We start from the raw sequence: 15,714 nt of genomic DNA, 5'->3' as shown, positions 1-15,714 counted from the left end.
ACACTGCTGCCAACTTCGCCCTTGAGGCCTGGGTGATGGGGGGGGAGAGAGAATTGGGAATGAAGGCAGGGTTCAGGCTGTGATTGGATGGGTTATTGGGGGGCTCAGATGAAACGCCCATAAGCGGAGGCACTTCAGGCTGGCTTGGGACTATTGTTGGTTCTTCTAGGTCAGCAGTTGCCAGCAGGTGCCCTCTGGATGTTTTGGACTACAACTCCCATCAGCCCCAGTCAGCACAGGATGGGAGCTGTACTTCAGAGGGCACCAAGTTGGCAAAGGCTGTTCTGGTTACACTCAGGTTGTAGTGAGGTTCTCTTCAGGGTCCTATGTCCCTTTCTCAGAAGAGGTCTCTCCAGGGTCTGGGATGAGCAGGATCCTGACACAGACTGAGAAACATCAGTGATGCTTGATACAAAGCTGAGACTGCATCCTGGCACAAGGAAAGCAAAGTACTCCCTTGTACCAGCCACAGAAGGGGACATGTTGTGTTTCTTCTGCCTCGGTGCATTCCCAAAGACAGGATTGGGTCCATACGTCTATTCAGTCTGAATACTCATTTCAGTCCTCCTTTAAAATTAATTAAGCCAGGAGCAGGCGGTCGAGAAGGGCTGATGAAGCTGTGAAATTTTCAGTTGAAACCATCTTTCAACTCCTGCCAAGGCCTTGTGTGGGAGCTGGAAACAATTTAGAAAGGTTGAGAGGAGGCCAAAGAGCCCGTAATTGAATAATTCAGCCCAGACAGGAAACTAAAGCAGAGGCAAAGGGGCTTTTGCATCCTGACAAGTTTGCACTGGTTTTGAAGCCTAGAAATAAATACTAAAATAACAGGGTTATTCCTCAAGACAGAATGAACTTGTCCCTCAGTTGTCATCCTGAATGGAAGATAATTACCTAGACATCTGACTCACTCCCAGGACCAAGTATGCAGCCGCGTAACCTGCTGTCACACATTTCTTCGCTAGTTGATAATTCCTTTGCTAAATAAAGCAGTTGTCTTGGATTTGCTAAAGCAAACACTCACAGCAAGGAATCAAACTGCAAATGCAGATCCTGGTCATACCTGGTGATACAGTGCAGGGGGACCACAGGGGAGTGGAACTCCAGGTCTTTCACTCCAGCAACCCATGATCAGTAAGCCAAGAACAAACCACAGGTAAAAATTGTGGTTTGTTAGGAATGAAGACCCCACAGTCCATGTTTCTGACAAATGCTAAGCCAGGAGCCAGGGTTTGTTTGCTCCAGACCAGAAAGGAGCAATCACAACAAACCATTAGCTATGATTTACCGCGGGGGTGGGGAACAGAGCTGGCCCACCCTTCAAGAGCTTCTTTTGACAGGTGTGTGGGGTCACCCACCTTTCAATCACATGATGTAAGTGCATGCCCAATTCATCCTTTGCAGCCCCCGGTGGGACTGCAAAAATTCGTGCCAAATGCAAAATGAAATGAAATGGACTGCCTTCAAGTCGATTCCGTCTTATGGGCGACCCTATGAATAAGGTTTTCATGGTAAGCGGTATTCAGAGGTGGTTTACCATTGCCTCTCTCTGAGGCTGAGAGGCAGTGACTGGCCCAAGGTCACCCAGTGAGCTTCATGGCTGTGTGGGGATTCGAATCCTGGTCTCCCAGGTCATAGTCCAACACCCTAACCACTACACCACACTGGCTCTCAAGCCCCACTTTAGATAGGGATCGGCTCTGCTTGGGAGCTCCAGTCGGACTTGCATTCAGCAGGGATTGGGTCCACTTGAGAGCTCTTAAGTGGAACTCTTCCCAGTGGGGCTTACATTTCGTATTTGCTTGCAGAAGAACGATCAGCAGCATATTCTAAGGGTTGTATTCAACTAAGTCCTACTCAGAGTAGACCACTGAAAGGCATGAACCTAATTTCATCATGTCTATTAATTTCAATAGGTCTACTCTGAATATACCACTCTAAGGCTCCCAGTTGTTCCTCTGCAGCCATGGCCTTACCTGCCCCACACCTGACACCAGCTGTGGGGTAGGTGGGCATGTCTGGGGAGAAACCATCTGGTGGGCCAAATTAAAATCACTACTGGGCCTAATTTGGGCCAGAGGTTGGAGGTTCCCCATCCCTGGTTTACCATGTAGTGTGAACCAGGCCAGTAATAAGTCTCATAGATGAGGAGGTTTTGAACCTTAAGTCTCCCCCGAGTCTATCACTATCCCACAAGAACGCTTTGTCTGCAAGCTATTTTTTATCTCCACAGTTTGTGTCCCTTCCTTTTGCTATGAATGATCATTAGGTAGCTGATTTCGTTAAAGAAAGGGCACAGCTTTTAGTGCTTTAAGACTCTATTCTGCAGAACCCTGTGATTCCATAAGACTGCAGATAAACTGTCTGATATATAAAACTCTGCACCAGCAACAACACAGTACAGACATTCACATGTACATTATGGATCCTCAATTCCTTAGTCTACAAATACAGTCTTTTACAGGCAGATTATACCAGCTTCACAGTGCAATCGGAAGTAGATGATGGTTTGAACAAATGGAATTAAATGATGCAGTTGGGAAGATTCAACAGCATACTAGTACATAGGGTTGCCAGGTTCACGGACTGAGACTGATCCTGTATCTTTAGAAGAGAAAGTCAGCCAAGTGCAGGTGTTTTTTCAACGCTGTAATGCAAAAAACCCCACAAGGTGGAATTCTCCCTTCCCCCTGCACAACTTTTAAAGATACAGAAGACCTCTTGGAGGCTGGGCCTGGCAACCAAGAGGTCTTCTGTATCTTTAAAAGTTGTGCAGGGAGAAAGGAGAATTCCACCTTGTGGTTTTTCCTATTACAGCGTTCCAAGAACACCTGCACTTGGCTGACCTTCTCTTCTCCTAAAGATACAGGCTCAGTCTCAGGCAATGAACCTGGCAACCCTACTAGTACAAGAAAGGTGTGTCTATGGGGAACCATTATTGGAGGAGTTGGCCCATTACAACCTTGAATTCAGTTATAGATTGATATTAAGAACACTACTTAGAGCCATTTTTAAAGAGAATGAAGGACTGGCAAGTGAAGGAGAAATCGGGCTTTCAGCTACAAGCAACAATGCAGTATGTGACCTGGAGGCTTGTTCTGTTTGCAGTAAAGGCCACTAAATGTGGAGAACTGTTTTTGGATACGAAGGCGTGAGAGCAGAAAACATATCCTGACATAATCTCCTAATATCAACTCTCTCTCCTTGTTTATTTTCAGGATATGTATATATTTTAATTGTGACTACTGCACTTTGAGTGAATGTTTGGGTGCCTTGTTTTATTTTGCTGTGGTCTGTAGACTAATGCAACAAACACTGTTATACTCAGAAGTAGCCTCCATTGAGTTCAATTGGACTTACTCCTAGGCAAGTGGGTATATGAGTGCAGCCCCAAACAATGTCTCTCATCATCTGCAACCAAATTATATTGGTTTATGAAGTCCCTGAATCACAGATGCTAGTCATTATTTGGGGATTTGTGTGCTACTCATTTCACCATTCTCACCATTTCCTGGACTTGACTCAGCCATTTCTGTTTGGAAGGCATAACAACAGCCTTCCAACATGTAGCATCCCCATAGGACAGCTTGACTGCCATTGCTGATATTTCCCTGCAATGCTGCAGTCTGAAGACAGTGTTGAGCACCTCCTAGGATACAGTTGCAGTCTCCACAGCTGGGGACTGTCACCTCCCATGAACTAAGAGGGAATCTGCAGAACTGGCTGCAACATGCAGACCTTCCACTACAGGTAGACACACAAATTCCCAGGCTGAGGAATCAATTGGAGAGCGTTCCTCGAGGGCAGGAGGATGAGACTCCTCTGCTTCAGAGCACATTTCTGTATCTTATGTTTTCCATAGCTGGTCTTAAGCACTTTTGTTCTTATTTAGCACTGAATGATCCTTTTGTTGAACCATTTTTAGTCTAAGGAAAACATTAGATCAATTCTGTGCAGTGGCACTTGTCAATAAATCAGTGGGATACCCAGGTTCATTAATCTGATATCTGACATACAAAGCAGGGCTGTTAACAGTAGGATTACACAGAAACAGAGCCCTCTTGTTTAACATAAGGCAAAAACATGCCTTATCTAAAATATATAAAGCTTTTAGAAATTACAGCAAGTCTCAAGTCATCTGAAAGACCAACAGATTAAAATGACTTGGCTCTACTGTACGATTAACCATTATGTTAAGGAGAAGGCATCTAGCCTAAACTGGGAAAACATGGCTATGCTATAAAATAGCAGTGGGGATTGGGGAACCTCTGGCCCATGGGCTTTATTAGGGCTTGTTGTTATGTACCTTCAAGTCGATTACGACTTATGGGGACCCTATGAATCAGTGACCTCCAAGAGCATCTGTCATGAACCACCCTGTTCAGATCTTGTAAGTTTTGGATTCTCTGTTCATAGGGTTTTCATGGTAAGAGGTATTCAGAAGTGCTTTACCATTGCCTTCCTCTGAGTTTGGATGCATCTTAGTCTGGTGTCTCAGCTTTGACCCTTTCACCTTGGGTGCCCCTGCTAGGAGTCTAGCCTCTTGGTCTAGACTCCTGACGGCATTGCTCTCAGCTTCTTCAACACACTCAAACCCCCTCACCACATTAAGGTGTGCATCCTAAAGGGGGTATTAGGGCTAACAGGAACCTAATTTGGCCCACAAGGCGATTCTCTCCAAACCACACCCACCTGTCCCACACCTGACATTATATGTGACATCGGGAGTGGGCAGGTAAAGATGTGGCTGGAAAGGAACAAGTAGGAGGTTAAAGTGCACTCCTGCTTGTTCCTTGGTAAGGTTGCTCTTAGCTGCTTGCCAGTCAGCTGATTGCCACTGACAAAGAGCCCCATTAGGAATAGCTGCACTAAAGAGTTCCCCATCAGGAGCTCCCTAGTGCAGCTGATGGGGCTCTCAGTATTGATCAGCTGATGGGCGCTGAGAACCATCCCTTTTGCAAGCTGTTTGAATACACTGTAAAAAGACAACATCAAATTTCACTGACTGAAAAGACCATTCTTCCAGTTCACTGACCAAGAAATATAATTTCATTTCCTAGTAATATGGTCTGTTACTATATTGTGATTTTAAAAAAAAGAAACAAAAAGTTACATTGTATATATAATAGAGCAGTCAAGAGCATAAACTATATTTGTGTTGTAATATATTTCAACCAATCAATGCAGCCTTGACTTATCTGAACATTATTACATTCAGAGTGGGGAAAGTATGCATATGTCTAATTAAAATGCGGGGGGGGGGCGATGACCCCAAACTACTTATACCTATCCAATACAGCAAAAACTGAAACTGCAACAAATGCATCATAATTAAGAGCCAATAGAATTTGTCAGCTCCAAATGGTCATTTTCAGTAGATTAAAATTGTTTAACAAATAACAGGTCTTCACCATGAATATGTCATCCAACTATATGAGGGACACCCTCAATGATGGCTAATATGCTGCTCTGAAACAGTGGTTGCAAATTTCAAATATTGCTGCTTTCATAACACCCCAGGCTGACGGTTTGAACACATGCCATATTGCCTACTGAAAACATTTTTTTAGGAATCTGTTCTCTTAAAGCGTATTCCAGAATCTTTACTCACACTGCAACTGAGAATAGGTCTAGGGCTTCCCCCAATCTTAGGTGAAGTCAGAAGCACTGTTCATATGAAATATCTTGGGAGATGAATATGTGGATGCCTGCTTAACCCCACCTCCCGCAACACATACTTTATTCCAATCATGTGGACAGATCCTATGTGTACACAAGCTATACACATGTCTCTCTGCACAATCAGGGAACTGTATGAACACAGGAGGCTGCCTTATACCGAGTCAGAGCATTGGAACATCCAGCTCAATATTGTTTACAGTGAGTGGCAGTGGCTCTCCAGAATTTCAGATGGGGGACCTGTCCAGTCCCACCTGAAAAGGCCAGGGCTGAACCTGGGATATTTTGCATGCAAAGATGCTCTACCACTGAGCTAGGGTCCTTCCCTAATCATGTGTATAGAGCATACGTGTGGACAGATTTTATGTATATCTCTCTGTGGACAGCTTTGAATGAATACATACAGAAGATACAAGGGTGGATCCAGCAGGTGGGATCCTGATCCCCCTCCCCTCCATGAGTTCATATCCCTAGAGCCAAGACATCCATTCTAAAGTGAGGTGTGTGGAAGGAATTCTGATGTTTATATTCTCAGAAAGTCATCTTTTCAGTTTATATGGTTTGCAGTGGTTGCTAAAATATATTGTTTGAAGTGTTGCTTATAAAAAGGGAAGAAAATGCATTTAGATACTCTCCTAACAGTTTGTGAGAAGAGGCTGTGGTTTGCGGTTAGCATGTTTCCTGAGTCCATTGTTAGGGTAACCCGGTATTAAAAGAGGAACTGATGTACAAGAATGTTTTCTTAGGAGAAGCTACATATGTCAGTTATATATTGAGTGAGTTTGAGTATTTTTTCTTGAACTGTTTTTGTTTGCCTTGTCCTGTATCTTATGAGATGTCAAAACATGGGCCAGAAAGGGATAGAAGACCTTCCTCTTTTCTTGGTATAGACGAAGATAGTTTAAGATGCATGGGCCAAAGCCTGCCCTTGGGGGAGGATACCAGGGTGGAGATTGGCATAAGAGGGTCACAAGGTCCAATGTATGTATGACGTATTGATTATTATAAAAAGCTGTGTATTACCTGGTATTGGCAGAGTAAAGTTTGAGAGAACTTCCTCTCCCACTGGCGCCACTGGCATATCTGTATTATTGATCAATAAACCTCTGTCCTTTGGAGCACAATCTTTGGTCTGGAAAGTTTTTCCTTCAACAGGTGGATAGGTTTTCAGCACACGTTCACTGCCTTCTGAAGCACTTGCTTTCAAATGTGTATTGAAACCACTTTCAATGCACTTAGAATAGATGTCTGCCTTCACCTTGAAGCTAGTTTAAAGCTGGTTTAAATGTCTAGGGCAAATGCAGTAGTGTAGTGGCAAATTCAGAAGTGCAGGGTCACAGCCACCCCCCTTCCCTTTTCTGCCGCTGGATTAAGAATGAGATCCTTGTTAATGCCTTCTCCCACAACAACAGACCTCCCTATGAGTGAATAAGCATGAAAGGGGACAGTGTTAGCTACTGAAAAGAGTCTTCTCCATGGCTGACTCACCTTTCACTCTGATTAGCTCCAATCAGCAGGAAAGGGCAAGGAAGCACACTAGAAGCCTCTTCTCACTGGCTAATACACTCCCCTTTCATGCTGATTGGCTTGTAAGATTCTGGAGACACGGGGACCCTGCTGGGACCCTGGTCCCAAAAAGGTAAGGGGTCTAAGAACCTCCATGACCCTGGAGGACTACACCCCTGGCTAACCAGGTGGCTCCGAAATGCCCTCTCCCCCTGAATAGAGCTCAGACGGCACCGTGGTTCACCCCACGGTTGCGAATTCTGAGGCGGGAGGTGAGACGGCTAGAGCGCCAGTGGCAGAAATCTCGCTCTGACGACGATCGGACACATGTTAGAGCGGCTGCGGCAGCCTATCTTGTGGCAATAAGGGCAGCAAAAAAAGATTTTTATGCTGCCTCTATTGCATCTGCAGAGTGCTGTCCCAGGAGACTGTTCCAAGTGGTCCGGAGCCTGGTCAGTCCAGTTGCTCCGGAACCAATGGAACATGCTAAGGTCTCCTGTGACGAGTTTGCTAAACACTTTGCGGAGAAAATCGATCGTATTAAGAGTGTTATTCCGTGCGCTGTGGACACAGTGAGCGAGCCAGAGGTGACCAGTGGTGTTCTGGTGGCGTGGGATCAGTTCCAGCTTCTTCCATCTGATGAAGTGGACAAGGTGCTTTCAACCTTAAAGCCAACCACTTGCTTCCTCGATCCTTGCCCATCGTGGCTCATTATGAGCTGCAAAGATAGACTGGGTGAGGGGATCAAGATGGTGGTAAATGCATCCCTCGAAGAGGGAGTAATGCCATCACTGCTCAAGGAGGCAGTAATAAAACCAAAACTTAAAGAAGCCCTCCTTGGATCCCCAAGATCTGGACAACTTTCGCCCAGTCTCAAATTTGCCATTCTTAGGCAAGGCGATTGAGCGGGTGGTGGCAAAACAGTTACAAGCGCACTTGGAGGAAGCGGATTATCTGGATCCATTTCAATCGGGCTTCAGGCCTGGACATGGGACTGAAACAGCCCTGGTCGCCTTGGCAGATGATATGAGGAGGGCGTGGGATAGGGGCGAATGCACCTTCCTTGTCCTCCTTGATCTCTCAGCGGCTTTCGATACCATTGACCACGTTATCCTCTTGGACCACCTGGAGAGGTTAGGTGTGGGGGGCACTGTATTGCAGTGGTTCCATTCCTTCCTCTCTGGTAGGTACCAAAGAGTGGCATTGGAGGATGAGGCTTCGGATCCTTGGCCTCTCACTTGTGGGGTGCCACAGGGTTCCATCTCTCCCCGATGCTGTTCAACATCTATATAAAGCCGCTGGGGGCAATCATCAGGAGATTTGGGCTGCAATGTCATCAGTATGCGGATGACATGCAGCTCTATCTCTCATTTAAATCTGCACCGAGGTTGGCTGTAGAAACCCTGTCCAAGTGCCTGGAGTCGGTGAGTGGCTGGATGGGAAGGAATAAACTGAAGCTCAACCCTGACAAAACCGAGGTACTGTTTGTGGGAGACAAGGGAAGGCTGGGGGATGTGGACCTGGTGCTCAATGGGGTACGATTGCCCCTGAAAGACCAGGTCCGCAGCCTGGGGGTCATTCTTGACTCCCAGCTGACCATGGAGGCTCAAGTCTCGGCTGTGAGCCGGGCGGCGCTGTATCAACTCCATCTGATACGGAGGCTGCACCCCTACCTTCCCAACCATCTGCTCCCACCAGTAGTACATGCCCTGGTCACCTCTCGCCTAGATTACTGTAATGCGCTCTACGTGGGGTTACCCTTGAAAACGGTCCAGAAGCTGCAACTGGTACAGAATGCGGCAGCTCGTCTGATTAAAGGCAGCCGCCGGCAAGATCACATCACTCCAGTGCTGAAGGAGTTGCACTGGCTACCGGTTGTTTACCGGGTCCAATTCAGGGTGTTGGTTTTGACCTTTAAAACCCTATACGGTTTTAGCCCAGTCTATCTGAAGGAGCGCCTCCAGCATCGTCAGGGATGCCGCTCAACTAGATCAGCCTCAGAAGACCTTCTCTTGATCCCACCGGTTAAAACAGCTAGACTGGTGAGGACTAGAGAGAGGGCTTTTTCAATAGTGGCCCCCACCCTGTGGAACTCTCTCCCAAATGATCTCCGCCATGCCCCTTCTATGATGAGCTTCCGCCGGGCCTTGAAGACCTGGCTCTTCAGGCAGGCTTTTGGGGTGGGTTAGGTTTTTATTGTTATGGTTTTAAATGTTAACGTTTTAATGTATTGCTTTTATCTTGTACGTCGCCCAGAGTGGCTGGACATCCAGCCAGATGGGCGACTAATAAATTTAATAAATAAATAAATAAATAATAATAATAATAATAAATAACATTGCAACAAATTCAAAATAAGGCTGCAGCAGGGGTCAAAACAACCCAAGTTGCAACCAGTACATGCAAAAGTGCTCTATTAACATATTGTATTAGCTGGATGGCTCCCACTTCAACAGCAGATGTACAGGGGATAGAGTCTTATGTCATTGCTGCTGGAATGTCTGAGCCTCAAGGAGAGGGAACCAACAATAAAGGGAAAGTGCAGACAGCCCAGGGAACAATTTCAGCTCATCCCAAAGAAATAGCAGGACATGTTTTCTTAAATAATAATAAAATCAAAATATTTTTGAGATATTAATAAAGGAAAATTAGGTAACTTTAAAAAAAAGCCCTAGCTGGACAGAGTGACCTTTCCAAAAGCAATCATCTTCCAGCCTTCCTTATGCATTGCAATAGAGTGGGGTTGGTGAAACATTCCCTCCCCATGAATTCCATTTGCAGCAAACTAGTGAGTGGGAAATGGTGATGGTCAGATTTCAATGAAGTGGTAGATGTGAACACCATGCAAGTAAAATAGAAAACACTGAACTTAGCCCAGAAATACACCCCAGAGTAGAATCAGGATATTAACTAAAGAAAAAGAGAAATACTACAACCTAGATTTCACAACAGCAAGGAAACAGCCACGTTTCTTGCAATGCACTCATTGTGAATGGCTACAACTCTTGGTCTCTTTAAATCAATGCGCATCTGTAAGCTGCATCATTTGCCACTCTCTTTCCTTCTGGTCCAGGAAAAACAAGGCAGTCTGTTTCTCAAAACTGCCGCGTTTGCATCACCCAAGCAAGACTTTTGTCAAGGGATCGTGGGACTGATGAATGGCGGATTCTGCAGCCACCCGCATTCATAAGGGAGGATTTATTTCAATATGTTGCTAAAACTACTTCATGTCAGGTTATCTGTCTCGGGAGTACAGGGGGACGTACATTTCTTATAGCTCATTGTGCCATCTGTTAAATGACACAACCACTTGTCTCTCCGCTAGGAGACCACAGATGGAGAGTTTTCCCCCTCGTGCGTGCAGCTGTCAATAGATGACAAAGCCTTGTTGTTTGCAGTCACGTGGAATTGCCAAGGAGGAAGAGAGGGCATCGTGGGTGCTCCTGAACGGATTGCCTCCCTGCACAGAGGCATTAGGTTAAGCAGAATAAACTATGCCAGTCATTAAATTGTGATTTTAATATAACCATGCTGGCACAATATTAAGAGCTGTATATAACTGAGGTTTCAAACAAATAAATACAGTTAACGTTAACTGGTACTCACTCCTAGATAAATGCAGATTGCATTGCAGCCTTAGTGGCACAATTAAAACCCCCAATGTGAATTTTTTGTTTACTTTCGTAAAGCAACTAAATCTGAATGCTTTATTTGCTAGTAAGATTTTTCTTATAACTGCTAAGAACCCGGGATGGTAATGCTAAATCAGCCCTGAGAGCAGATCTACATATTCAGATAAATCATATGGTACAGTGGCCCAGAAACTGTGATACTGGAGACTGAAGGTGGGTGACGGCATGCTTAAATGTATCTGTACATTAAAATCTCCCTGCCCATGGAAAAGCCAAGGAAGGAGGGACAGCGTAGCCTTCTCCCTGGCATGCCTGTTTTCTATATGTGGGGATTTTAACTCAAACATGCAATCCCTCACCTACAGTGTGTAAGTAACAGAGTGGTGCACTTCCATGTGTAGATAAGCTGCAAATGCCATTCTTAAGGCATCTTTGCAGCACTGTTGCCAGATCTGTGGGGTGCATCCCACATCACTGCTCTGGAAATGTATGTGATGGGAGATCATGTGGGAAGACCATATGAGAAGCAGCATGGGAAATAATCAAATGATATGCTAATGCCCCTAAACACTGTCTCCCACTATGTTGCTGGAACAGTGGGCGAAACAGGCATATGGAAACCAAATGATGTGCTTCTAAACATGGGGTTGCATCCAACTAAGTCATACTCAGGGTAGACCCATTGAAATCAATTGATGTGTTTATGTCAAGGATTAATTGCTTCCCACGCAGCATCTTGAAACGATTTTACAATAAAAAAAGGTATATAAAACAACTGCATATATATAAACATTGTCAAAGCAATGACAAATATAAAAACAAGTGCAAAACTTAGACATACTCACATCAATTGATTCAAATGAGTCCACCCCAAGGCGGACTTGGTTGGCTGTAACCCACAGTCTCCCATTATGTTACTGGAGAGCCGTCTGGGGAGCAACCACATGGAAACAGCAATCATGTTGCTAAGTGCTGGCCGTGAGTTAATATGCAAAGGTGAGAGCTTTGGGGGATTAGCAGTAACTGATCTAATTCCATGAAACCACTGCACTTGAGATGCACTAAGCAAAGGAGACACATGAGGAAATACCCAACTAGGCGACTAACCTCCACAGAACACCTCTGGGTCTCGCTGTCCTTCGGCGGAGTTGCTGAACAGAGCAAGCAGCAGCAGGAGCAGTGGCAGCAAGTACAGCAGCAGCATCTGAGACACAGCCATTGCCCATGCACTGATCTGAAAAAAATATACAGAGTAAAACAAATGGGCTGTTATCGCTAGCCCTTTATAGCTCCAGTCCTATTATCAACATCATGATTAATAATAATATTTTTTATTTGCAAGTTTAACAATGAAGAGAAAGAAAAAATTCTATATGCCCCATTTCTGACAGTGGAAAATTCAATTCGATTTGTATTTTAATGTGAATTCAATTTGCAGTTTTGTGAAACTATATGCAAACCTGAACACAATTATCCTTCACAATTCACACTTCTCTGAATTTTGCACTGCAGTTCTCCAACCAAATAATGTTTTCAGAAATGTGTATATTAGGGTAAAGTGTGCAAAAAATGCATCTATTAGTGAGAATAACATATAAAAATGCATTGTATTAGGGGAAAGTGTTTGCATAAATGTGTATGTTAGGAAAAAATGCACTAAAATGCTAACAAATGTTCATGATGACTTCAAAAAACTTTCCTGCAAACTGATACATATATATGGAGAACTGAATTTAAGACTGGAAAAATGAGAAACGGAGAGAAAGAGTAGAAAGATCTGTCCATCCTTACTTGGGATACAAACTCTGATGGAATCTTGATTATGGAAGCTCTTTCTTTTGGGTGCCAAATCCCCCCCCCATAGAGGCGGCGGCGGCGGCAATTCCTAACAAGACTCTAGGATTGAAATAAGTTGAAATTCTATACTATTTTAAAAATCATAAACACAAAACAATCAGGGAGGTGGAGCAACTCCCAGACAAGAAAAGGTTATAACATTTGGGGGCTTTTAGTTTACAAAAAGGTGAGGGAGGGCATAATAGAAGTGTCTAAAATTATGCACAGTGTGGGGAAAGGGCTGTAGGTAAGTGGGAGAGCATCTGACTTGCATGCAGAAGGTCCCAGGTTCAATCCCTGGCATCTCTATGTAGGACTGGGAGAGACTCCCAGTCTGAAACTCTTGAGAGCTGCTGCCAGTCCGTGTAGACAATACAGAGGTAGATTGAGCAATGTTCTGACTCTGTATAAGGCAGCTTCCTATGTCCTCACATTCTTCTCCCTTTCTCATAATACTAGAACCTGGGGTCATCCATTGAAACTGAATGGTAGGAGATTTAGGGCAAAAGAGTGTGCAACTGAACTATGGAACTCATTAACACAAGATGTAGTGATGGCTGCTAATGTGGATGGCTTTGAAAGGAGATTAGACAAATTCATGGAGGATAAGGTCATCAGTGTCAAGAGGCAGTAGGCCTCTGAATGCAAGTTGCTGGGAATCACAAGTGGGGAGAGCACTGTGGCACTCATGTCCTCCTTGCAAGTTTCCCATAGGCATGTGGGCGACCACTGGGTCTTCTAATGTTCTTATCACATATATCAAAACAGGTTATCAAGCCAGCTACCTGTTTGGGACTTTTACTGTGTTAGATGAATTTCTAGGACATTATCCTTCAGTCACATGTTTTAACCACACTACAAAAAAATCTGCCCATCATTCAGTATCACCATGTAATGTATTATGAGATGCACCTCCAACAAAATGTGTTGTACATAATCAATCTGTCACATTGTGATGATTTATTTTCCTGTCTTTGAGGGATTTCTGTGTGTCAGCGCCACGCTTCTCTTGCAGCAACAAACACAGCCACATTTGATATTTAAATACCCCCTGAAGCGCACCTGTGGCTCTCCTGTTGCTGAAGAGTGCAACAGAGAGATTCCCTAAGCACACAGTTTTGACCTGGTCAGAGCTTGTTCGAGCCTCACGTACTTTCCATCAAGACTCTCTGCTTGCCATCTCCCCACCCCTCAAAATGTGCTTTTCAATCCAGATGGAATATCAATCTAGGCCAGGAAATCCCAGCTAATATCTCGAAATGGCTATGGTCAAAGGTTCCAAATTATACAATGAGTGTTAGTTTAGAGGAGAGCTTTTACAAATTATGAAATTATGGTATCTAACGCCGGCTCAGTTTTGCTGTATCTATAACAGTGCTGATAGTACATGCTGGAGATGCAGGGCAAACCATGCAGGCATTTTACATATTTTTTGGTCATGCAGACAATTAAAACAATTCTGGTTAGATATTGTAAAAGAAATAGAGTTCATTACTGGCTATAGACTTCCAAATGGATCCACTGGTCATTTTGTTTAGATATCTGAAAGATCTAGTTTTACTAATAGATTTGGAAATGATTATTCATTTATTAAGTGCTGCTCATATAATTATAGCTAATAACTGGAAATGAATTCAGCCTCCCTCTATTGACAAGTGGATTATTAAAACTTGGGATTTAGTCTCAATGGTCAAATTGACCAATTTGAGTCAGGGAAGGTTGACAGACATGATAAATTTATTGAACAATTGTCTTTTTTTTGTCATTTATTGGTCAAATAAGGGAAATGTTTCTCCGGATGTGTTATTAGAGGCTCTCTAAAAGATGAATGCAATCATGTTATGAGCTGATTTGACAAATAATTATTTCTAATTATTTCTACTTTGTCATTTATCTCTTTATTTATTAATGTATTGTTTAACTAACATAGCAATTAAAAAAATCCTGAGGGGAAATAAAAACAGGCCACAACAGTTAAGGGGAAGATGAGTTCTGAGTCAATATGTTCTGTATTCTTTATTTTATTTAGAAAAACTTTTTATTGTTCATGGATTTTGATATACTCTTATTTTAAACGGCACAATTTGTGTGCATGCATATGTTGTTTTCTTCTCTGCTGATGTTGTCTTGATTACTCTATCCTGCGTACCTGTGTTTATAAACTGAAACTGAAACTAAAAAAAAAGTGACAGACTGTCAAGATAGGGCTAGCTCAAAGCAACTCTGAGGCTCCCTCTCCACATTCTCACAGATTTACCAACTCATTTTGCAACAGTCTGAGGCTTATTTGTCTCAGCTACAGAATCAGGTTTCCCCCACCCCCAACCACAGCTCTGAATCATGGTCCCCTCCAAGACTTTGAGCAATGCAGCGCTGGGCTTTTTCCACTTCAGGATTGGCTCTTCCACCCTGGCTGGAGCATCCTTCTGTTGCCACCTCTGATTTCTGGCTGGGGCAGCCTCCTCACTTCTCCTCCCCCCCAAAATCCCATTCCCTAGTGCCAGGTCCACCCCTCTCCTTCTCTAACATCTCCTCCTCCTTGCCCACTTTTCACTCTTCCTCCTCCCACCTAGCTTCTTCCTTCTTATGGTCTGAAGCCATAGGCCCCTCCCCTATCAACTCTTCTCTGGTTAACTCTTTGGTGACCAGGCTGACCCGGCTGATCTGATCTCTCTAAGGCTCTTTGTTTGTCACCTGGGAGGGGGCGGGGGAGGCTTTGCTGCCCTTCTCCACCCCAACTCTTTGACAATTCCTGGGGAGTCCCCCTTCAGTTGCTCACAAAGACTTCCCTAAGGAGACACAGGTGATCACTTAGGCTCCTAGTGTTTCCAGGCCACAGCCTAGAAATCATGTCTACCTCTTTCATGAGCTCCACAGCATCTATAAGGGATTGTGACCATACCGCACCCTATCATGCCTCTTCCCTGATTCCTTCACCCCACTCTCTCATTTTCTCAACAATAGGCAGGTGTGGACAGTAGGTGAAAGAAAGGACAGTGAAAGTAATTGGAAGGGGGCCATGAAATTATAGGCAAGATCTCTGGATGGCAACCTAAAAACATAC

At 44.2% G+C, this 15,714-nt stretch overlaps 1 protein-coding gene across 1 annotated transcript in view; it reads right to left on the bottom strand.

Annotated features, from left to right (window-relative positions):
* CNPY1 (canopy FGF signaling regulator 1) overlaps positions 1–12,018 on the bottom strand; it is a 65,639-nt gene extending 53,621 nt beyond the window's left edge. Inside the window, exon 1 of the mRNA XM_061586501.1 lies at positions 11,922–12,018. Coding sequence (XP_061442485.1) covers positions 11,922–12,018 — 97 coding nt within the window. The remainder of the gene's footprint in view (positions 1–11,921) is intronic.
* Positions 12,019–15,714: the final 3,696 nt, after the last annotated feature.

This window comes from Rhineura floridana, chromosome 10 (genome assembly GCF_030035675.1).
Source record: "Rhineura floridana isolate rRhiFlo1 chromosome 10, rRhiFlo1.hap2, whole genome shotgun sequence".
Lineage (NCBI taxonomy): Eukaryota > Metazoa > Chordata > Lepidosauria > Squamata > Rhineuridae > Rhineura > Rhineura floridana.
The sequence above is the reverse complement of the archived record's forward strand: the minus strand, read 5'-3'. Positions and strand labels throughout refer to the sequence as shown.